The sequence below is a fragment of the Pelecanus crispus genome, chromosome 9, assembly GCF_030463565.1.
Source record: "Pelecanus crispus isolate bPelCri1 chromosome 9, bPelCri1.pri, whole genome shotgun sequence".
Lineage (NCBI taxonomy): Eukaryota > Metazoa > Chordata > Aves > Pelecaniformes > Pelecanidae > Pelecanus > Pelecanus crispus.
Genome location: NC_134651.1, coordinates 20824817 through 20850384, shown reverse-complemented (window position 1 = coordinate 20850384; position 25568 = coordinate 20824817). Strand labels below are relative to the sequence as shown.

Below are 25568 nucleotides of genomic sequence, written 5' to 3'. Positions count from 1 at the left end.
TTTTTGGTTGCTGAATTTTATGGCAGTGAAGGGCCAAGCCCCATCTTTGTAATAAACCTACAGCCTCACATGCCTTCTGCATTTCTCTCATTCTTTTCCCTCAAATGCTGGGACAATCCGTGGTTTAATGCTTTGTTTTCTCTCCCTGTTATGGCCCTGGTTCAAAGCTAATGTTTGCTAATTGCTTTCATGTGACTATGTGGAAAGTGCTTGAACACAGCAGGAGAGGAAGAGCCATCTGGAGTATGGACCCAGCTCACTCAAGCCTGAGCATCTCTAACACCAGCGATAAGGTGACAGCCGGAATATGGGTTGGATTTTCAAACCCCCAGAGGAGGCTGCAGAGCTGGTGGCTTTAAAAAAAACCAAACCCCACAACCCTTAGACTTACACATGGAACTCGTTTTGCGTGCAAGCTATTGAGAAAACAGTCCAGGGATCTCCTTACCTCTGCTTTACAGACCCCCGCTTGGCTTCAGACCAGCCTGGTGTCAGCTTGCAACATTCCCTCGGTGCAAACCACAGTTTTGCAATCTAGTTATTCCCAAAGATGCCCAACAGATTTAGTTGCTCAATTCTTGTGAACATTAATTAGAAACAGTCTGTCTCCAAATCACCTTGATGGCTTCTGAAGTACCCATCCATAAACGCAAATCGTAGTAAATGCAAAATGAGTCCAGTGAGACCAACAAACCAAGGGAGAAGAGGGCTCGATGCTCAGACTTCCTCCTCCGTACCGCGGATTCCTGCTGTCGCCACTGACGATTGGTTCCTCCCATATATACAAACATCATCTACCACTGCATATACAGTATAAAGCAGGTTAAAATTTGGGCCAGAAAACATTCCTTTCAGCAGGCTATTGGTTTCAAACAGTGCAGTGTCCGAAGAGCAGAGATGGGCTTTTCAAGGCGAGGATGAGGAAGGCGCCCGGCTCCCTGTCCAGCCACGCGGTCAATGCTGGTGTGCAGCCCACAGGCGAGAGCTTGGGCTGTTACCAAGTCACCGGCGTGGGCTTACGCTGCCGCTGCACTACCGCTGGAGCGGGGCCCATCCCAAACCACGGGGTGCCCATCCAAACTGCTCCCCTCCTTCCCCCACCAGGAAAGAGCACTCTGTGGGTTTCAGCCCTTACCAAAGGCTTCTTCTGAAAAATCCCACGTCTGCTGATAGTGAGACACAGCAGCAAGCACTGGCAGCATGTGCAGCACTGGCAAGCAGGCAGAGACTGGATAATGGCACTTTTACCTTGTACATATAGATGGGGTGAATTTAGAAGCCACCCTTGGCTCTTGCCTGCAGGGCCAGGCTGTAACTTGAGATTCACCAGCCGTGAACTGGGGGTGTTATGGGAGGAGATACAGGGAAGTATCTCCTAGTTCCCCTAGTAGGGCAGAATGAAGCAACACACTGGAAAAATCCTCCCGGCATCCCCACGTAGCAAGACATAGTGCTGGCCTCTGACCCGAATGAACACTCGTGTGCGCTTGCAGCCCAGAAAGCCAACCGTATCCTGGGCTGCATCAAAAGAAGCGTGGCCAGCAGGTCGAGGGAGGTGATTCTGCCCCTCTGCTCTGCTCTGGTCAGACCTCACCTGGAGCACTGCGTCCAGCTCCGGGGCCCTCAGCACAAGAAGGACATGGACCTGCTGGAGCGGGTCCAGAAGAGGGCCACCAAAATGATCCGAGGGCTGGAACACCTCTCCTACGAGGACAGGCTGAGAGAGTTGGGGTTGTTCAGCCTGGAGAAGAGAAGGCTGCGGGGAGACCTTATTGCGACCTTCCAGTACTTAAAGGGGGCCTATAGGAAGGATGGGGGCAATCTTTTTAGCAAGGCCTGATGTGACAGGACAAGGAATAATGGATTTAAACTAAAGAAGAATAGATTTAGACTAGACATAAGGAAGACATTTTTTACAGTGAGGGTGGTGAAGCACTGGAACAGGTTGCCCAGAGAGGTAGTGGAGGCCCCATCCCTAGAAACATTCCAGGTCAGGTTGGACGGGGCTCTGAGCAGCCTGATCTGGTTAAAGCTGTCCCTGCTCACTGCAGGGGGGTTGGGCTGGATGATCTCTAAGGCTCCCTTCCAACCCAAAGCATGCTATGATTCTATTCTATGAACCTGTAGAGGCCACAGGGGAATCACCAGGGTTTCTCCAGGGAAAGTCAGCCACAGCTTAATGGAATCGTGGGGACTGCATGCATAGAAGAGAGAGATCCTAACATCCATGCACAATGAGCAGGGACCCCTGAAAGCAGGGATTTTCTATGCGTAATGGAACATATGTGAAGGAGTGTGGGAGTGCCAAGGTTAAAGGGAACTCGCAATGGCTGGCAGAACCACTGCACCTCATCCCAACATGACACAGAAATGGAAAAAAACATCTTACTAGAGGCACACGGTTTCCCAACAGGCCCCAGGCAAAATCTGGGACTACAAACTTCAAAGGAAGAACAGAGCTTCCTTGGCCTCAAGCAGGACGAGAACACTGAGCCCCTGCTTCCCAGGGTGGCCTCAGTCCAGGGCCATGGAGAGAATCTGAAGCCATGTTCTGCAGATGGTCATAAATGTCCCTATTAACAACCACAACACAACAGACAGCCGGGATGCAGGGGACATCCTGATCTCCACTGCTCTGCAAAGTGCTGATGTGGGAATGAACCAATGCACAGACCTTCAAAGAGAAAATTTTATGGATGTTTTTATACACATACACAAATATTTTAATATAATGGTAACTGAAATGTTATCCATATTCTTAGTACTGTCATAATTAACTAAAAAGATATTTTTTAAATTTTGTAAAAATGACATATTTTACACATCTTCTATTTACAATTGCAATATACTTAAATGTTATAAAACATCCACTCTGACCTTTAAAATATATGTATACTAGGACTTAGTATTAGATATATTATAATTTATAGCAAACTTAGGGTTTGCTGTGTACCTATCTGTTCAATGGGAATTTCATAATCAGCCTGGCTTAATAAAGGCTGCTCAAAACCAAAAATCAACAATAAAAAAAAGATAGGGAATGTGCAAATAGTGGGGCAGGCAAAACCAATAAAAGCAATATCAAGCTTGCAGTTTTAAAAAATAACACCGTGAAGACTTCCAATAAATTAAAATTATAACCCACAAACCCTTTTCCTGGCATTGTCCGTGATCACATTAATTTTCAGTACTATTAACCTAAAAGGAAAAAAAAAAATACCCCAAACAACAAAAAAATCCCCCAGCCACCCCAGGTCTTCCCAAGGCGGTGTGTTCCCCATGCCGCAGTCAAGCATCAGGATTTGCCGGGGTGGTTGCTGCTGGCACAGATGAGCTGGCTCTATTGATGACTCGTGAATAAGTGCGCTCCATTCCTTGCGGTTTTGCCGAGTCCTCCTTGTATGCAATCTTTTCATAAAAAAGAAAAGAGTGAGAGAGATCTGAATAGTTTTGTGTCTGAAGTGTTCATTGTCTAACCAAGGATTTCCCATCTTTTATTTATTACACAATGATGCTAAAGATCTGACTGAGGAAAAGGACTTTGCCCAGGGACCCAGAAGTGACCGGAGGCTGCAGTGAGAGGGAAGATGTCCTCTGGGCTGGGGGATAAATGGGGCTGGGCTGGGGTCACTGGCTTCTGCCAAGCAGGGCTTCATGGGGTTCCCTGAACTATGTTTCTCTAACAACTCTCATACAAACACAACTGAGAAGTCACCTACATTTTATAAACTCAGCAGACACCTGCACTAGCACCTACTGAACTGTCGTACAGACCAGCCCCAGCTCTGCCCACACAGTCATTCAGGGCATGCAGCATCCCCACTGAGCTTCACACGCACAGCAGCTGAAAAAATACGTCCATTAGGCAGGATTTGGACCAATTGCCAGGCTGAGGCTGTAGGCAGAGCTGCACTTTCAGGGAGGAACAGTGGCAAAAGCTTGCTCTGCCCTGTCATACATATAGGCTTTAGCAAGAAGAAAGATTTTTTTTTTCTGAAGAAGCTCTTTTTAGCCTTGGTAATAGCTATCTTTCTTTCTTACTTCTATAAATATAGACTGAAAACCTGCCTTCTTCCATGGTGCACTATGCTGAAGCATCCACAGTGGAGACATGGGCCATCCCCACCGACCACACACAGCTGTCAGCGGTGGAAGGGAAACCTCCTCCCTTCACAAAGCTCCAGGTGTAATCTTATGCCATCAACCCCCAGTTATCCCTGGTCGGGGTTGCAGGTCAACCACACCACATTTATTACTTGGGCAGACGTGACCACACTGCCTCCACGTACAGCTGTAGTGCCCGAGCCCGCAACTCGGGCAGCTCCGGGGAGGAGTTGCTCCCACACCGCAGGCTGGAGGAAGAGCACCAGGACTCCGGCACTCCCTGGCAGCGCCCAGCAAAGCCAGGGAAGCTGCAAGGAGAGCAGGGCAGGACGGCGGAGCGCAGGCAGGCTGCGGCACACACTGTCTGCCCAGACTGCTGACTCCACCCAGCTGCGACTCAAATCCAGCACTCTCCCCCGGGGTGTCAGAAGAAGAGAGCTTGGGGCAGCTGCTGTTCCACTGGGCCGTACCAGTCCTTCCGAACCACGTGCATCTGGGTTTGCACACCCTCCGCTGCACCCCAGTGTGGCTTCTGCCTGCATCCCAGCACACGGCCATGAGCAGCACGGTGGGCAGGGCTGTGAGAAGGGGACCACACTCATGGGACAACGGTGGCTTGGTTTAATTGGTACCTTCCTATGCCATTTGTCCCTAGCCCTTCCATCCATCCACTTTTGCTACTACTGGCACATGCGTTTGCATTAGGAGGCTCTTGTTGAGCTGCCCTGCTGACCTCCCCAAGTTCACGACTAGGATCCTAAAGAACATACATCTCAACGCTGCTCATGGACAATACATCACATGTATATCTTGTCTTCTTTTTTTTTTTTTTTTTTTAAATTCCCTGAGCAAGGGAGTCATCAGACATGAAACTAAACAAATGTACCAAGTAGAAAAACCAGCAAGTGAGGAAAGTACATGACATTAAAAGAAAAAATAGATGTAAGAAAAATGAACATACCACTTTTGGCTATAGTATTGAGGGAAATGTTAGACAGGGAAGAAGAGAAGCTGTATAAGCAAGGACCATGACAGAGCTGTCAGAAAAGAAAAACAAAACAAAACAAAACAAAGAGAAAAACATGTGGTGATGAAAGAGTCACTGTCAGTGGGTAAGCAAACAAAACACTCTTGAATACGACAATGGGAAATATGGTAAATCTTACTGGTGTAAAGCACACAGCACAGTTACAACAGAGCCTCAAGCTTTCCAACTGCGAGATAAATGTTTCAGCCACAATTTACAGCATGTGATTTCTCTCAGACAATGCTCTGCTCAGACGTAGGGAGTTCATGCATTCATTCCAAGAGGAGTAGAGTTTTCCCAAAAAGCCACACTGCCTGGAAAACTGGGCTGTCACTTATAAGGCTGCCCCATAGGGCTGCAAATGGCAGACTGGTTTTCAGTGTGGACTTTCAAATTCAGATGATTTTGGTTAAACAGATGACAATTTTGACTTTTGCTGGATGAACTCTTAACTTTACATATTAACATTGCTATGTACACGTAATTTTAGTCTTTTCATTTACGTGAAGAAAACTCAAAGCTCACTGATATAAATACAGCTGTGAGTATTTAATAGAAGTCATCAAATATTTTACGAATGCTGAAACTCATAGGCTGCTCATGCCTCATTTAAGTTGATCATACATTTTCCATTCTTGTGGGGAACAGTAGTTCACACAAGACATATGGTATTGCCTATGCACATTGACTGGATGGCCAAAACAACTTCCACAGGAGAGGCATGAACATTGAGTAACAAATGATACCCTTAATACTTACACACTTAATGCAACAAACAGTGATAAACATTAGTTATGATAAAATTACTGGAATGCTTGAGGTTCACAAATCTTTATACACCTAAACAGGAAGGGAGAACAGAACAGCAACCACCACTGAGCTTGACCCCCACCTGACATATACCAAGCCTTCAAAGCAATCACACAGCTTTACACCCTGTGAAAAACTAGCTTGATTCCACAGTAATAATAACAATGGGTCAAAGATTCTGGTAAATCCTTATTCTCTTCACACATGAATATGAATAACAGGGCATCGTCTAATGGGGTGCCAATTAGACACTTCTGTGAGATGCCATCATTGATACCAATGGTTAAACAAAGTAACTCTGTACACAAACAGTGCCTGTGTGCTATAGCCAACTGGAAATGCAGTGCAACTGCTAGAGAATAAGTATTTCTCAGGTGCAAGCTAAGGTAGCCTACGCACAAGCATGCAGAGAAATAATTAAGCATGATTTGATTTGCACTTTAGTATGCAGAATCACTCAATATTTAAATTAAAACAGAAAACATAATAAAAAAAAAATCTGCAATAGACAGAGCAATAGAATAGCTGCAAGTGTGCACTGAAGTCCAGTTCAGTATTTTGGGATGCATTTCATATAATGGAGCCATGTACACTCATCCTTCTGAAGCTGCTAACAGCTGAAATAGAGTTTTAACATGGCATGTATTTTGACAGTGTACTTAAATATTAAAAAAAAAAAAACAAACCAAAAACTCTTGCTCTGAAAGCTGAATACAAATAGAAACTATAAAGATATCTCCTCCAGTTATAAGCTAGGTCTTAAAAGCAATTTACTGTTTTAATTAAATACATCACAACTGTAGGATAAAGCAAGCAAAGCACAAAACACTAGTTTAACTGATTATCTTTCTACACCTCTAGACCTCAGTCTGCATTTAGCCTCATGAACATTCAACTTTTCAATATATAGCAAGACAGGTAAGACAACAAATCTTTGTTGATCAATCAGTTTCATTATATATAATACAGCTGGATTAAAAAAAAAAAAAGAGGGGGAAAGGGGGAAAAAAAAAAAAAAAAGGAGTAAACTCTGCTTTCTCAGTGACTGTTGCACTGCCAGGTTTTGCTTCTAGTATTTTGCTCTACAGCTTCATTTGCCACTAGAAGACACAATTAGCGATCCTCATTCAGCCCAACCAGCACCAAAATAGATGATCTAACCTGTTCATTCATAACTGCAGACAGCTCACTGAGCATATCCTTATAATGAGACTTCATCTCTCCCTGGTATTCAAATTGGTCCTCCTTAATAAGGCGTTCGTTGACATCAAGAGCATGTCCACACGCTTCTGCAAATTGCCTACAAGCACAAAGACACAAAGAACAACCATGCAAGTTTTGCAGCAATGAAAAATATCTATCTATACATATACACACACTACTGTACCTCTTCTCCCCCTTGAAAATTAGACCTTGTTAGAAGTGAATTTCAGAACTCGTCCTCAGATCAAGAGGAACGTAGGCTACTAGGATAGCCCAAAACTTCAGTAAATGTTTTCTTGGGAATGACTTGTAAGATAGGGTAAATGCAGATGTAAATTAGCCTGGTTCAATTCAGCCTGATTTCCCGTCACACCTATTCACGCTATTCATACTATCACAGAGGGTGGAAAGTCTAAATTTAATGTTTACCTGAAAATTTCCTTCAGAAGCTTAACTTGATTATCAGGGTATCTCTTAGCATTTGTCTCTTCAAGAAAAGCTCGAGCGTAGGCCATTGGTCCAGCATTTACCTCGGGGAAAAATACACAGCTTAGGTGCAGAGAACAAGCAGTTTATTCTCATTTTCTCTTGTGTTCCACGGCTTGGGGGCTGGCCTCAGACAACCAAGCCTGTGTTAAGAGCATCACTCCTCTTGTCACCTGAATGGAACCTGAAGTTTTACTGAGGAAAAGGAGCTGGTCAGACTTGCACAAACTGCAGATCTCTGTTGGCTTTGAAAGTCCTTGGCTAGTTAACCATCTAGAAAGCTATATGTTTGAAGACATTTTAATGAGGGCACCAGAAATACATGCACCCCTCACCAATCCCAACTTTTCTAAATAGAAAATGACAAAACTAATCCTAGCAAAGCTCCCTTTAAAGTATCTGCATGCTTGTCTGTGTGATGGGCTGTATTCTCAAGTGACATGTGATGGTCTTGTTAGAAAGGTCTTAACATTTATTTAGAGAAGATTTGACTGAAATAGTTATATTTGCACATAAATCCAGCAGTCATCAAAACTTCCCATTCCTTTACATCTTCAGAGTGGGCTCCAACAGCACTGGAATACAAGATATGACCAGAAATATAAAATAGACAAAACATGTCTGGAATGATGAAAATCACAATAAAAATTTAGGTAGATGCATTGAAAAAAAAGAAAGAAGGAAAAAAGGCAAATTGTCATTACCTTGACACTGACGCTTCCTTGCAGTTTGAGCTGTAGCCGAATCATGTCCACTTCTTCCATTGTGCAAAGCTGATTGAGCTCTGAGACTTTTTTGGACATCTCATCAATCGCTACTTCGATAGGGTTCAGCTCTGTGCTGGTTTGGCTTATGACTTGAATACGCTTCTTCACATAGGGAAACAAGTGACTGGCTACTCGAAAGCAAGAAATGTATCAGAGAAACTCACCCAACAAGACAGTATTTAAGAAAGCAAAACAGTTAAGTTGACGTATGAACATCTGACTTTGTCAATCTCTTTATCATCTATACAAATTAAGCTTTAATCACCAAAAAAACCGGGTAGATGTGGCACTTCGGGACATGGTTTAGTCTAGTCTACCCTTAATTGGTTTAGTGTGGACTTGGTAGTGTAGGTTAATGGTTGGACTGGATGATCTTAAAGGTCTTTTCCAACCTAAACGATTCTATGATTCTATGATAATGAGTGAAAGTGACACAGCAGGTCCAAAATTAATTCTGATGTACCTGGCACTGGAAGAGCATTTCCTTTGGAATTCACCACTGTTTGCTACTGAGCTCTGTCACATCCACGTGGCAAAAAGCTCTCACCACTCAGATTTTAGAATCCATAAATTTCTTCTTCTGAGTTAAAGCACCAAATGATAAGCCCTTACCAAACTTTGAACAGCTCAAAACATTCCATCAAACATGTTTCAAGTTAGAAGCAGGAGCCTCTAGTTTAGCTGAATTGTGTATTGCTCGCCCACAGATGAACTACTGTTAAAATATCATCCTTAAAGAAGTAACCAGTTACTTTTAGTATTCAACCTAAATACTGCTATGGGAGCTGACGGAGGAATTATTCATCATTAAAACACCTTCCTTCCAGTCAAGGCTTTTTCACAAATCTCAGAGAGTTTGGCAAAGGTACAGTTACGGTGCATGAAGCCTGTGCTAAGCTAACAGTCTTTTCCTAATTGCCCTACACACTTTGGAAGGCCTCCCAAACTCTGTGTATGCCCTCCTCCGGTGAGCATCTGCTGCCCATCAGCTCAGATGTAAATGAACTCCAGCTTACAGGGTGGCTGTCTCCTTGGAGAGCAGGAAACCCAGGACTTCCAGAGCTGGAAGCACGAGTCACAACCAGGCACGGCAGAGAGCCAGTGATCCACAGACCGCAGCCAGACTGCACTTGTCCTCAGCACAGCACAGGCAGCAGACTCTGGAGAACAGATGCTGAGCCGGTACCGTTCCAGCCACCCAGCACCTCTGCCCAAGCACAATTAACTTCCACTGCTCCTCCAGTCATAACCGCAAGCCTTGCTTTCTTCTCAAACTCAAAGCACTTCTTTTTATGTAGGAAGCAAATGAAAATATATGACTTTATCGAAAGGGGAGGGGGGAGAAAAAAAGAAAGATGTTTCCTTTAGAGAAAAGCACTGAGGTCAGGCAGGTGCCAGAGGGAAAAGCAGGGGAGAAGAGAAGGTCATCAGACTCCCACCTAACACCGAAGATGGAGCCAGGCTGAGAGGGGTGGGAGCTAACAACAGCATGTAATAACCTAGGGAAAATGTTCTGCTGGAAGAACAACCCTCTCTGTTTTTGCCAGACATACCATAACAGCTGCACTTTCAAGTCAGTGAAACTACCTGCTTCAATACAGATCTCAAAACACCTACTGCTGCTCAAGCACTTAAAAAAAACCACACACAAGCTGCTACTCCTTTCTTCTTCTTCAAGCAAAGCTGTGCCATGCAACAAGATGCCCCCAGACATCAGTGCCTCTTTCCTGACTTGCCAGAACAAAACTTTTAGGAGACTACGCCTGTACTGTAAGCAGCTTTCTTCACTTTGCCCTTTGGGGGAAGCAGATGCACTGAAGTTGGTGGGGAACTGGGTTTTCTGTCATTCAGGAGCCTTTGCTGTAAACATCAGCTTCTCTGCTCAAAGCTGCCGGTGAGAACACCACCTCCATCTCAGAGAGTTTCCCTTACTCCCAGCCAAAATTCAGACAGGTCAGGTTTCAGCAGTAGTTTCATGAAGGATGCCTCTTTAAAAAGAGATTTCAGTCATGATAAGGAACTAAACATTTTCTGTTTAATGTGACTCAGTAAGAACAGACATAGCTAGTGCTCCTGACATTCCTGTCTTAAAACACTGATTGTGCCCAATGAAATGAAATCTTACCTCTCACTTTAAAAAATTCTATATAATGTATCTTACTCCCATTTTGAACAAAACTTTGTGTCTGCTAAGTTTTACTCTTCTTAGCAGAACAGGCACTCTGCTCTGCTTTTTGACTTATTATTAAAAGAACAATGGTTCTGAGTGCTAAGCTGCCTCCAGCAGAACCGCTCCCAAATTACATCACTGCAAGAACAGTTAAGATGTCAATAATAAGGAAAAATAAGACAGCTGATGACTCCACAAATGAAAATAACTTTCCCTTGGATGGTCAGCAGGATCATAAGCACACACATACTTTGCCAATGGACACACTGAAAACATTACTTATCACGCTGCACAACACGCTGTACCTGCTGACTGCAGAAAACCTGGCCCACGAAACACACTGTTGGGCTTGACTGACAAAGGTGGGATGGGAGCGGGGAAGCAGCCTGAGCAAACGTACTTGTCAGGATTGTGCGCCTCTTGCACTGCTCTTCTACACCTCCGTGCTTTTTTCCTGAGAGCGTGAAAGGTGTTTCAAACACAAAACGGTTGATGTTGTGATGCATTTCAAAGTCGGTCTTTCTATCTTCGGCTTCTTTCTCTTCAAAGAAAGGTGTGACATATGTCACCTGGATATACGCATATTTTGGATCTAGATCTTTGGGGTTGACCTGTGTAACAGTGACAAACGTAATAAAATTCTGTTAAGTGTGATGAGCTTCCAAGGCAGTCGTCATATTTCTGATGCTTTTATCTATCATAGCAATACTGATTAAAACTGAGACTTCCAAATGTAATATTCAGACCCCAGATTAATAAAAAGATATTTAACCAAGAGGCCCCTAAGAACAGTGGGACTTTTGAGTACAGCCATTAGCAAAAGTGGATGAAAGCTAAATGAGAGAGAAAACAACCTGCTTCTGTGTTGCAGAAAACATCTGCACGCTCTCTGCAGGCATATGCTGGACTATGCTCTTTTCCCACTGACTGTGATGCTCTGCTATAACATTGTCATTTCCACAAAGCACCTGCCATGCTACAAGGTGAGGGTCTTTTTTTGGTTGTAAAACTAGGTTAACACATACACTCAGTTCACATTCATTCAAAACACAGCTCTCAAAACATGAACTGTGTGCTCATTTCTCCCCCTTGCACAAGAACTGCACGTCTTTCATACCTTGTTGGAATCCTGGATGATCTTCACATTATCTATTCCAAACTTGTCTGCATAAAGTTTCATCAGCCTTTGAGAGATCTCAGACAAGCCGGTTAATTTGGGTTCTTTATAGATATACTCTTTACCTTCCTCTTCTTCAAAAAAACCCTGTTTGGAAAGAAATGGAAGGATACAGTGAACACAACAGGCAGGACAAAGCCTAAACAAGGTGCTTGCATCAGGAATTAAGGTTGCCTGTATACCCACCAAAGCCTCCAGTATGCCATTTCCAGCACCTAAGTTAAAGCTTACCTCTCTCCACTCCTAGCAGACACCCACCTAGAGGCCTGTGTTTATACTGGTCTGGTATCTCCAAAGTTACCCAGGAAATAACTCATACACATTTATTCATGTAAGAGACCTAGCTGTTTAAAGAGATAAAGTACTTTCTTGAGAATGCTGATGTGTGTATGATGAAAAAACCCTAATGAATTAAAAATTGGACATTAAAAATTCTTTAAATTTTAATCATTTCATTAAATTAACTATTTCGGAAGCACTACGCTAACAGAACACAAGTATAACAGCTGTTTGCTGGATGGCCAGCCCAGCTGGGGTGTGTGCAGCACACCATCCCCAGCACATCCTATCTAGGAGCTACGTGTGCAGGCAAAGGTTGGGTACCGCGCAGGGCACTGCTGCCCATGGCGATGTGTGGGGCACTCCTGCCCACAGTGATGCGCAGGGCCATTGCATGGGGAGCACCTGTGAACCGGTCAGCACCTGCTCAGGGCAGCTGAAGAGGAACTCTGGTGGCATCGTGAAAGGCCATATGGAATTGCAGCATTTTCAGAGATAATTAGTAAATTATTTACATTTGAAAAGAAAAAAAAAAAAAAAGACATACAGACTGTGCTGCTTTGCAAAAAAGCTCAATCTTGTTAAGGTCATTTACTTATTATACTGGATGGACTTGGCAGAGCTTTAATAAAAGGCTCCACTGAAGAGCTGAACAAGAACCTGTCAGGCTTCAGAAGAAATGCCGACCGCAGAAAATTAGCATAGCATTGCATCACGTGCAGGTGAGACACTCAACTGCTACATGATGAACATGTACATCAACACTCCAGGAGAAGCTCTCCCAGCTGAGCAGAAAGCAGCAGGTGCCCCATTAACAAGGGCATTTATCCCATCTATCCCAATGCCATGAGCAACACCAGCCCTCCTCCTAGGATTTCATATGGTGCTGCTGAAATCTGGCAGTGTTAACCACTGCAGCTGTACCCAAAGTCTCCTCCTTTCACCTTAATGCAAAATGACCCAAAGGAAAATACTTGAAGCTGCAGGGATAAAGGGGAAAGGAAGACAGCATTAATGATGTCAGACCCAAGGCCCTTTAAGCTTAACACGACGTGGCTTGGACAGCTAATTCTACAATATGCCTAGGCAAACTGCCATCTGTTGAAAAAGAGAGAAGCACAAATGAATATAGCCAAGAGATACCTCCAAAATCTCTTTGGAAGGTACTCATGAAAAATCCAGCCTTGTCATGTTGAAATGTATTTCAACTTCAGCCACTAAAATTATAGGTGAGGCAAATCTTCACAAAAAATGCACAGAATTAAAATAAACTAGCTGTAAATTTCAATGTTTGTTTAGGAAAAAAACCCCTAAGCTTTATTTCAATAGGGATTAACAAATACGTACCTCTCTGGCTTCTCCTTCAGTGAGGAAAAGGGGCAATAAACTTGTCTTTTAATTTGGCAAGTGCCAACAGCAGTGTGGGCATTACTGGAAACCAATGACTAATAGCAGCAACAGCAGCTTGTCTGATAGTATCTTAATCAGTCTCACAGTGACCTTCTAACATTGCAGAATTGTTAACAATATTATCAGTTAAACTCCATAGGCATATGAAGAACTTCACAGGTAATTAGAGAACAAATCTAGAGCTCAAAAGCCGACACCCTATAAACACTTACTGAGTTGGGCAGGCGACTGACTTTCTATTGATTTCACTGAGAAAAGATCTGCAGGATCATAACCTTGTTTCTGATCTTGTTTCCAGTGAAGCAAAACTGCTTTATGTGGGAAAACCTCATTAGTCTCATGCAACCATACCCAAACACGCTACTCAGGATTGCTTCTGTCAAAAAACATCTGCTTTCTGTTACTATTTGAAATTTTCAACAAAAAACTTCATGTTTTCCAAATTAATCACATAGCAAACTAGAATATAGTTCATCCTCTTAAACACTGTGTATGTTTCTGTGTATGTTTGCATGCTGGAACACAGTGTTTACATGTAAGTGCCAAATCTCTGTGCTGATGCTGCATGGCACGCTAAGATGGTATCTGTATTAAAGGCTTTGCTTAAAAAAAATACCTGAAAACAAACAGCTAACAGATTTACTCTTGTCTTTAATGCAAAAGACATCATTTAAGTACATGTTCCCTACAGTATTTCAGCTGACAAGTGACAGGCAGAAGTTAATTGTGAGCTATAAATAATTGTGTCTGCCATATGCTGTATGTCTGGCAAAGAGTATTGAAAGTAAGATTAAATACTTTTTAGGAGCCAAATATCCTCCAATTTTAGGATTTTAAAATATTAAGCAGCCAAGGTCACATTATCAATGCATAGCCCTAGATTATTTTCATACTAGTTGGTTTTGCCCTGCAAGAACAATGCAGGGCAAATGTGTTACAGATGAAAATTATTACACGGAGCAGCCAAACGTAATGGAAGGGAGATGACTTCCTTGACAGTAGGTTATTGGTTTCCACTGAGCTCTGATGTTCTGTGAGTCAAGTTGTGACCTGGGATTGTCACCGTGGGAGTGCTGAAAAGGCCCTTCTTCCTCCCCATATGCCCTCTGTCACAGTCCTTGGAGCTCACAGTAAATCTGACTCAGTAAATCTCTGCCCTTTGCTAGAAGAATACACACCATCCCTGTAGCTGATGTGCCAAAGTAAAGCCTTCTGCTTTACCTGCCAAGAATTATGGCATTTAATAGATCCTTCCCTGTCTGTATCAAGTAAGCACCACCTCCTACGGTAAGCGAGCACACTGCACTTTTTGGTAAGGAAGCTACAGCTGTTTTATCACATTTGAAAAAGGGGGATGCATCTTCCAATCTTCAGATGTAAACCTGCAGTCAGCTTGCTGCTATGCAAACTTGCCCTCCAACTTCTACAGCTTCTTGCACAGATAGAACAAAACCTCAACTCTACCTTTACCTAACACTGCTCTAAAAACAAGTCTTGAATGTCTTTGCTAAACAGCACAATATTAATTTCCAGCTATTCAATATATTTAACAGCTTTTTTTTTTTTTTTCTGAGTTCAAGAAAGATCTTGACTTCTCAAAACATTAATCTGTAAATAAAATCATAAGCACTGGCTAGTGTGGCCACTTGGTGGTGCAATGAGATGTTGTCACCAAAGGCCCTTAACAGTTTGCAGTCTAAAACAGCAGCTGCCATGAGATCCGGCTCTCTGAGCTGGCAAACAAAGCTCTCTGGCAAAACCAACCAACTACATCCTCCCTGAAGACTACATTCATTCAAACCATCCTCCCAGAGGGTCCCTGCAGCAATGCAGTAACCAAATACTGTCTCCACCTTTGCATGAAGAAGAATGGTTTTCAGATGCAGCTGCAGATTTTCTTTTTCCACTAAGAACCCCCAAAATTCTCCCCGCAAACAGCATTTGCAGTTTTCTTTTGTCTTTAATCTTCGTTTTTTGAAGTTTTTGTTTCAGTTAAGAAACACTATTCCATTTTTACAAAACATATATATGTATATATTTATTATTGATAAAATTGACAAAAATTCATAATGAATAAATGCATATGTGTAATAATACATTTTTTATATGTGTGTGCTTACATATGTATCTACAGGTATTTGATAGACCAATGTACGTATAAGACTAAAAAGGAGTCCTATACCTGCACACCAAGCATCCCACACCTGCGTATCGAGTTGCCTTCTGGGGCATTTCCTTTGTATTGGCCCAACCAGAGTGATTCATACTGGTTTACACTGGTCTAACTGTGTAATACTAGTAAAACCTGCAACCATTAGCTTTTGGGAGGAAGTGTGTAAGGTCTGCCATAAGGACAAAAAAAGGGAAATTGCTTTTAATGTTTTAAATGAGTTGGGCACTGAAACTGCTTTCAGCATGGAGGCCTGCAACACTCTTGGCAATGGAAGGATGACAAGGCCCCATACCTTTCCACTTGACCAGCCAAAATGGAAGCAAGTGGCACACAGGGAAAAGGGACTGACAGAAATACAGAAAGGAAACCTTCCAAAGGGAAAACTATGCAGGCACAACTGGTATATGGAAACAGACTGTTCTCTGTTTCTCCTTCCAGGTCAAGCTTCATCTGTAGCTCCCACACCTGCCATGGTGCTTTATGTACTGGTAAGCCCTCCATAATCAGTTCTGCACACCCACTCCTATTTTCCTTGGCAAATGAGGCACAAGTGATACTGATGGGAATGATCTACCTTTAATTATCTGCACTGTGCCATACATTTTTGTCACTATGCCTCTGCAAGGAGCAATACAGAGCAGTCCCACTTTCTACCTGCCACATAACATCTCTTCTGTAAAAGGAAAGGAGGAAGCTGTGCTTGTTTGCATTTAGAGCTCAGTGTCTGGGGGCACCAGGGAACAGACCAAGCAATACGCAGCTATGAAAAAGTCATATGCTTTAGAGCACTAAAGCTGTTTAAATGTAGTTGTCCTTGTGGCACTGGCAGCTGAAAAGTCATTGCACTGTAACAGAGGATTTTAAAGCCAGTTCAGCAGAACTGCTGCAGCTAAATTACCCACTTACAAGTAGCTACCTCTGGGAGAGCCCTGGCAAGAAGTTGCAAGTAGGAGAGTCCCATTTCCCCCTCTGCTGCCCCCATTTTGAGGAAGGACTTGCCATAGCCCTCTGACTCCCAATTTGCTTGCTCCTACAAGGGACTATCAGGCAGGTGGCTCCAACCTGCCCACAGCACTCTTGTTACCACTGCCACACGTCGTAGATTGCACAGGCCAGGAAAGCAGGCTTGCATTCAAACAGCATTAATGCTACACCAGGTTTTTCAACAGAGGAAGAAGGGGTCCAATCCCACTCCCAGTGAAGCTGAGAGAAACACTTTCACTGAGATGAGATGATACAGCATTGGGCCCCATGGTGCACACACAACATGGTGACAGATACAGCTGGGTAATTCAGGTAACTGAACAAACAAAAATTAGTTTGCAGGATGCAGCAATGAATGAAACGATGTTATTTCATCTGCCACGAACCAAAGAATCGAGAGCACAGGGAAGTTAATGTTAAGTAACAGTACAGGGAAGGATGGAGGACATGTGAGGAGAATTAAAAAAAACATGCAAAAGAACTAGACTTACCACAGCCTTGAATAAGAACAAAAGGAGAAAAGAGCAAATTTCTGCATTAAAATCTAATTAGCAAACAGAATGATTCACATCAATCTGTTGTTTACACACCTTATTATTTTAGAGTAAAGGAGATTGTGTGCTTGCCAAAACCAGGTCTTAAAAGAACATGCTGGATTGCTACACTGGTTTGTAGTGGAAGAAAGCACAAAATAATGCTTTGAGGATGCTGAAGCACAGCAGAGGGAATCAAACTACTCTACAGTATATTGCACAGAATCAGAGGTGGCCTGAAAGCAGAAGTCAGAGTCAGAGAGAAACACAACACAACATCTACTGCATACTGCTCTGCTTTAAGCTATATTTGAAGAGAGGGCCATATATCAAAGATGTCTTATCTGTTTTATTTAAGTTTTACCCTGAACAAAACCCGCCCAGTCTCAGTTTTGCTTCATGAAGTCAAGAACTAAAGCTGATGTACAGGTCTGTTCTCCATTACACCACTAAATCCATAGCAGCAGTTTACACAGATGCGACTGAGTGCTCTCTCTTCTGAGTAAAATCCTCCTTGGAGTATGACCCACGAGGCACTTTCTACCCCATGATTCACTGACAAGTGTTGCCCTTTTTTAGCTTCCCTGAAATACACCAGGATTAGAAGACCATGGCTGAAATCTGGGAATCTACAGAGACAAAAGAACACGTTTACTTACCTGCCCATAAAATGCAACACGGTAATATCGCCCGAAGAGACGTTTCTCAGAATTTACTACTTCTGCAACCTTCAGGTATGAGCGATGGATGTCATAGTATAAATCAGACAGTCTCTACATTAAGAAACAAGGAGAGTGAGGGGAAGTGAGAGAGCACAAGTACTTTGGGAAATGACACAAGCTCTACGCAAGCATGGCTTGTCTTAAACAGATAACCAAACCTTTGCAAAGATGGCTGCACATGTGTCCTGGTTTCAGCTGGGATAGAGTTAATTTTCTTCCTACTAGCAGGCATAGTGCTGTGTTTTGGATTTAGTAGGAGAAGAATGTTGATAACACACTGATGTTTTTAGTTGTTGCTAAGTACTGCTTATGCTAGTCAAGGACTTTTCAGCTTCCCATGCTCTGCCAGGTGCACAAGAAACTGGGAGGGGGCACAGCCAGAATAGTTGATCCAAACTGCCCAAAGGGCTATTCCATACCATATGATGTCATGCTCAGTACATAAACTGCGGGGGGTTGGCCGGGGAGCAGTGATCGCTGCTCGGGAACTGTCTGAGTATCGGTCAGTGGGTGGTGAGCAATTGCATTGTACATCACTTGCTTTGTATATTGTTGTTATTATTATCATTATTATATTGTTATTATTATCATTACTATTTTACTTTATTTCAATTAGGAAACTGTTCTTATCTCAAACCAGGAGTTTTTCTCACTCCTACTCCTCCAATTCTCTCCCCCATCCCATCGGGGTAGGGGGAGTGAGCAAGCGGCTGCGTGGTGCTTGGTTGCTGGCTGGGGCTAAACCATGACAACATGCTAAGGTTTAACCTTGTCAGCAGTCACTAAAGATGCTCTTCAAGGTTTCTGTCATCCTCTGAGCACATAGTTTTGTGGCAGTGGGTGCCTTTGTGTACAGGGTCACACAGGAAGGCAAGCATCCCACCATTGGGCAGCAGTAGGGACCTACTAAGAGGTCAGAGAGAACCCGAGTGTCCTATCTGCAGGTGCGAGCAGGGTGCCAATAACTCCAATCAGCTCCCAACCCCATACAAAGATATGCTATCCACAGTTACCACTAAAAAGCACTCTCTTGGGACAGTGAACCAAAATTTCCACTAAGTTTAAATCTGAGTATCTACTTCCTCAGTGTGCAGTTTATAGCTACCTACCTGTTTGCTTTTTTTTTTAATTTAAAACTAGAAAAAAATCAGTAAATGAGACTATCATCTGGTTATCCATTATGTATTGAAATTGCCAAGTAAATAAGAAACCTTGGAACTGTGAAGAGATCGCACAATTTATCAGAAGTTTCTAAACTTAAATACAATGCAAATGTGCTTTTGGTTTAAAAAAACATGTAGAAATTCACATCCACTGGCTAAGACAAGAGGTTTGTTTGAAAGTTTTTGTTCATTCACTGTTGTACTGATGCTGAAAAGAGGAAGGTAAGGCACCAGAGTTTTTCACTTACTCACAGCACAAAGCATTAAAAGGAGAAATTACAGACAGGAAGGAAAAAATCATTCCTTTTAAAGAAAGCACTTTTTTCTTTCCTAAAAATTTTGATCTTTACTGCTGTCTTAAGATAATTTAAAAAAAAATACAAACCAACTTACTTTAAAGTCCCTCTGCTTCTCAAAAACAGCAATGATAGGCTTGTTAACCTCAGCAATAAGCTCATATCTCTCAGACTTCCACAGGTATTCAACACACAACTCCAGCTGCTCCACAAGAACATTCTGCAATTCCACAAATACAAATAGTTCAGTGATGTGACAGCTGGTGGCATTTAATTAACAGCAGTGCAGCAAAAGGACATACCCGCTATTTCATTTTTGTTCTGTATCTTCTATACTAAGGTTTATTTCAATGACATAATGTTTAATCAGGTATTGGTGACCTAGCTCTTCTTTAGATACAAACCCTGAAATAACAGTAACATGAAAATACTCAAATACTATTTGATGTCTCATTCAGAAGAATGGGTTTGCTTCATGGGCTCCCCCCTGCCCTAACTTCCAGCTCTGGTACTTCATATTTTGGTTAGCTAAACACCTACCCTGTCTATATAGTATAACAGCTATGACATTTCACTCAAAAGCTGTGCGCCTTTTTATACTGTGCGAGCTACACTCTCACTATAATTTGCAGTAGCATGCAAAGGCATCCATTAGAAATAACACCCTCTGTTAACATAGAACAAGTATATAAATGTTAATGCTGCTGACCTCATTATAAGGAGTATCTTGCATGCCAGAGTCTTCCTTCATAGCACCTTCTTCTTTAATGTTGGGGGTAATGCTCAGAAAAGCAGGCCATCCCATGGAAAATAAGCCTTGAAGTGCAAGTCATAACAATGTAAATTAATGACTGAATAACCAGATAATTAAAAAAAAATATTGGATGCCATTAAAACAGAGAGATTTTAGTTGACTGGTTTAGTTAGTTTTTTCACAGTCTAAGTGATGAGAAGCACAAATGGAACTGACTGAGTTTATGAGACTATTACACATTTTCTCAATGATATAAATCCACTTATCCAGGCAAAGGGTGTAACATTTTCCTGATGCAATCTTATTCCTCTCTTTGGCATTTTGGTTCATTAGCTGTACAGTGCTGGCAGTCCTTGTAAAACTACATGTGCGACAGTCATCTACACAGGAACTGTCATTGCAGGCTGAGGTGAGACAATTTATACTCTGAAGCCAGTGCTGTGACTCCTGGTCTGACCTACAGACACTTAACGCTACATGCTGGGACCTGCACTCGTCCCACCCGTCAGGTTTCCTAAGCGAGAGGGGCACAGTGGCCCCAAGCTCACTGCAGCTGAGACGGCTGCTCTGGAGTGTTCAAAAAACGGGTAGATGTGGCACTTTGGGACATGGTTTAGTCTAGTCTACCCTTGATTGGCTTAGAGTAGACTTGGTAGTGTAGGTTAATGGTTGGACTGGATGATCTTAAAGGTCTTTTCCAACCTAAACGATCCTATGATTCTATGGAGCATGGTGTGCCTTTGTTGGGCTCAAGGACACCCTGGCAGCAGCTCTCCTTACCCTGCCCAGGGTCAGCAGGGCGACCGCAGCCCTAACCGAGGAACTTTCTTGTAGAAAGCTCAGGCCGATGGCAGAAGCTGCTGATGGGAAGGCTCACAAGGATTAAAACCGAGCTTACATTTAGTATTTGCTAAGCTGAGGCCTTAGTGCCGTGGTTGCAGAAGGAACAACTTACACAGGCGTTGCACATTACGCGTTGCACATTACACATCAGGCAGAGTTTGACCCACAAAGATTTTACTACCACTCTTGAACGGTGAAGGTAAACCTGCCAGTGGAGGCTTAATGAACTCCTGACATGGTTTGTGTCCAATTTAAAAAAATGCTAGTAAGGCACAATTAAAAAGCTAACCTTTACACATTGAGAGAGAGGGGCTCCTTCCCCTCTGTCAAGTTCCGAAAATCATTTAAGCATAAGTTGAAAATGACCCACAAGTTCTTCACTCCACCTACTGTGATCTGTTATTCACGCAAAATATTCTAGCACTAGTGAACCATCTCTGAAATACTGCTCTTCACAGAAAGCTTCCTTCTAAAAGGATGCAGTTTTTCATCTCACCCCCACACACTTCGAAGTGTATCAGAGAACCATGGTCTTTCAAAACTAACAGTTTTCTCTTCCCCACATATTTGCCCTTGCCTCCAGAAATTGCTCTTTGTGAAAATTGCTAAAATATCTCATGCTGAGAACTACTTTGAAATATACATTTCATAAACTAAATAACCACTGGGATAGAAGCATTTAATAATATAAGCCAGCACTTTATTTCTCTAATAAGCATCACAGATTAAAAAAAAAAAAATCTTTATCTATACTAAGTTACATATGGATAACCAGATACTAATTTCACCCCCGTGCCCTCCCAGCTTTGGCTAGCCAAGGAATTGGACATGGATTTGCGTGCTAAACACCAATTGACCTGAGAGGGATTTCTGTTGCCAATGAAGGGCAGACTGCTCTCTTGCTGAAAAAGCCCTTAACCAGAGACATTCTAAGCAATTCATCAAACCAGCCAAAGAGCACCAGGAAAGTAACATGTAACGTTTCTGACGTTACTTGCTTGCTGTTACAGCCATCGACATGCACTATAAATATTTTCGCTTTGGTAGATATTTTTCCAGATCAACTGGAGAACAGTAATTTGATTTCCTAATTATGTTATTTGACCCATAAACAGGCATGGTTAGAGCACTCACTTCCTCCATTGTGAGTTGTTAGTAACACATTACTATCAGAGACTTGACCATCTTCCAGGAGCATACGTGAGGTACAAATCTTTTCCATTTTCCAGTAACCTATGATAGTGTAAGATGGTATTAGTATACTGCTACTGGTATTTGTTAATACATGCATATTTAATAACAACAGACTAACAAGTGAAGCATTCTCTTTTAGCACTAGCTTAACTAAATATTTAATTAACCCTTTTTACACAAAACACACACTTTCACTGTTCCAGTGCTAAGACTAGCATTTACAGTATATTTTAAAAATAAAAATATTTGGGAAGAATTCAAGCAGCTTTAAGAATACTTTATATATAAGGAAGGAAAGCAGGAGAGACAAAAATTATTTTCAACAATAATGTTTATAGATACATAATTGGTTTTGAATACATTGATCTTACCCTTTCTTTTCAGGTACTCCGCAATGAGAGCGGCGATATGAATATAGCACATCGCGGCCTGTAACAAGAGACCAAGATACATGTATACATTAAAGTACACTGTATGACTTACAGCATGCATGTGATAAGGAGCACATACTTTCATCACTGTCAAGTCATGCTGCAGAAAAGGGAAGACAAAATTAATACAACAATTTAAGAAAATAAAGGATTAAATTATGAACTCCTTCTTGAGTGTTAACTTCACTAGGTGTCTTAGGTAAAAGCATAGATTTGCTCAAGAAAACCATTAAGATTACTTAGTAAATAAGATATTCCTGGGTTATGCACTGGACTTTTGCATCACCCATTTAGTTTTTGATAAGGACATATTACAAACAAAGCTCCTGTCCTATGCCATAGTGGGGGAGAAGAAAATCCTTCACGTAAGTTATACACTGCTCATAACCTCATCTACACTACACCTACTGTGCCTGTTAGGGTTAAGCAGCAGAGATGCAAACGCGGTACTGACCACAGCTTCCCCATCAGACATTTTCAAGTCTTGCTCAAGCACATATCAGGTAGTCACGATTAGGCAAACTGGGATAATGAGAACATCACATCTCTAGGTGTTTTTCAAACCTGTCTTCCTCTAATTTCAAGTATAAGTCATGCCCATTTTTAAAAAGGGAAAAAAGGAGGACGCTGGGACTACCAACCTCACCTCTGGAACTGGAAAGATCATGGAGCAGATCCTCCTAGAATATATGCTCAAGCACATGGAAGACAGGGAGGTGATTCGAGACAGCCAGCACAGCTTCACCAAGGGCAAGTCCTGCCTGACCAACCTAGTGGCTTTCTATGAAGGAGCGACTGCATCAGTGGACAAGGGAAAAGCAATGGATGTCATCTGTTTGGACTTCTGTAAAGCCTTCAGCACAGTCGCCCACAACATCCTTCTCTCTAAATTGGAGAGATATGGGTTTGATGGGTGGACTGTTCAGTGGATGAGGAATTGGCTGGATGGTCGCATCCAGAGGGTCGTGGTCAATGGCTTGATGTCCACATGGAGACCGGTGACAAGTGGAGTCCCTCAGGGGTCCGTACTGGGACCAGTGCTGTTTAATATCTTCATCAATGACATAGACAGTGGGATCGAGTGCACCCTCAGCAAAATTTGCAGACAACACCAAGCTGAGTGGTGCGGTTGACACACCAGAAGGACGAGATGTCATCCAAAGGGACTTGGACAAGCTGGAGAGGTGGGCCTGTGTGAACCTCATGAGGTTCAACAAGGCCAAGTGCAAGGTCCTGCACCTGGGACGGGGCAACCCCCGATATCAGTACAGGCTGGGGGATGAAGGCATTGAGAGCAGCCCTGCGGAGGAGGACCTGGGGGTACTGGGGGATGAAAAGCTGGACATGAGCCGGCAATGTGCGCTTGCAGCCCAGAAAGCCAACCGTATCCTGGGCTGCATCAAAAGAAGCGTGGCCAGCAGGTCGAGGGAGGTGATTCTGCCCCTCTGCTCTGCTCTGGTCAGACCTCACCTGGAGCACTGCGTCCAGCTCCGGGGCCCTCAGCACAAGGTCATGGACCTGTTGGAGTAGGTCCAGAGGAGGGCCACCAAAATGATCCGAGGGTTGGAGCACCTCTCCTACGAGGCCAGGCTGAGGGAGTTGGGGTTGTTCAGCCTAGAGAAGAGAAGGCTGCGGGGAGACCTTATTGCGACCTTCCAGTACTTAAAGGGGGCCTATAGGAAGGATGGGGATAATCTTTTTAGCAAGGCCTGATGTGACAGAATAAGGAATAATGGATTTAAACTAAAGAAGAATAGATTTAGACTAGACATAAGAAAGAAATTTCTTACAATGAGGGTGGTCAAGCACTGGAACAGGTTGCCCAGAGAGGTAGTGGAGGCCCCATCCCTAGAAACATTCCAGGTCAGGTTGGATGGGGCTCTGAGCAACCTGATCTGGTTAAAGCTGTCCCTGCTCACTGCAGGGGGACTGGGCTAGATGATCTCTAAAGGTCCCTTCCAACCCAAAGCATTCTATGATTCTATATTAGAGACACTGTATGGTGCTCTTAAATCACTACTGTTGTCTGTTTTTCAGAGCCTTTTTCATCAGAACATCTCAGCCTAAAGACAAATAGATTTCCTATTTATTTATTTACATTACCTCTGATAAGTCTCCATTTCTTGCGTGAATCTTGGCCATGCTTTCAAGCCATGTCCTACGTAATTCAGGTGTGCTGGCATATGAATTTGCTAGGCTGTACTGCAGATCCACAAGCATCTCAGGGTCTTTCTCATGCTCCTTCATCTGAGCTGTGGCCATTAAAACCGTTCTGATGCGTTTGGTCAGATCCTTCACCTCTGCTGGGAAATTAACGTTCTTTGGGAAAGATAAGCAATACATCAGTAAAACCATCCAAAGAGCCATATGCAGCACCCCTGAATGAGCTGAAGTCCTGCTTATGGAAGACCTTCTTCCCCTTCCCTAATTCAGTAGGCTTCAAAGCAGAGTCACAGTTCCACAGTATGTACACACTGTACACAAATCCTTGATCTTTTTTTATTGATGTGTCATAGCACCTACTAGATATCCCAGTCAGTCAGCTGTACCACTGTCTGTATGCAGCAACTCCACTGAAGTCAGCAAACTGAAACATTTGTTCCTTGGTTGCTTACTGGATCCAGAACTGCATTCTTGTATGCTTCCAGCTGACAAACAGCACTGTGGGCTATAGATAGTCCTGCTTAACTACACTCACAGCGTGCTTCACTGCAGTGAATAAAGCACAACAGTCTGGCTCCTGGTCTTCTCACACTGTGCAAGATTAAAACAGAGTCCTTGTATTACTCATATCAGCTGTTCTCAAGATATTTAACTCAGCTCTGCAATTTCTCTTTTTCAGATGGGCAGTGAAATACATTTCTATTTTCAGACTTTTTTCCCCTTGTTCCCTTTGTTTAAAAGTAAAAACAACCAGAAAAATTAAATGAAATGAAATGCTCCCTCCTCTACATGACACAGAGATGAGCATGTTAATGAAGCAGTGTGACTGACTGCAGTGCTGGGAAATGAAATCTGGACTCTGGAAACAAACAGAATTGT

At 42.8% G+C, this 25568-nt stretch overlaps 1 protein-coding gene across 1 annotated transcript in view; it reads right to left on the bottom strand.

Moving 5' to 3' along the window:
• Positions 1–3288: 3288 nt before the first annotated feature.
• The window catches only part of DOCK10 (dedicator of cytokinesis 10), a 170012-nt gene continuing 147732 nt past the window's right edge, over positions 3289–25568 (bottom strand). Inside the window, exons 45-56 of the mRNA XM_075716454.1 lie at positions 24630–24845; positions 22467–22524; positions 22036–22134; positions 20014–20120; positions 19402–19524; positions 17783–17896; positions 11685–11831; positions 10968–11178; positions 8335–8525; positions 7574–7674; positions 7103–7241; positions 3289–3408 (exon numbers count right to left, since the gene is read on the bottom strand). Of these exons, the coding sequence (XP_075572569.1) occupies positions 3289–3408; positions 7103–7241; positions 7574–7674; positions 8335–8525; positions 10968–11178; positions 11685–11831; positions 17783–17896; positions 19402–19524; positions 20014–20120; positions 22036–22134; positions 22467–22524; positions 24630–24845 (1626 nt within the window). The remainder of the gene's footprint in view (positions 3409–7102; positions 7242–7573; positions 7675–8334; positions 8526–10967; positions 11179–11684; positions 11832–17782; positions 17897–19401; positions 19525–20013; positions 20121–22035; positions 22135–22466; positions 22525–24629; positions 24846–25568) is intronic.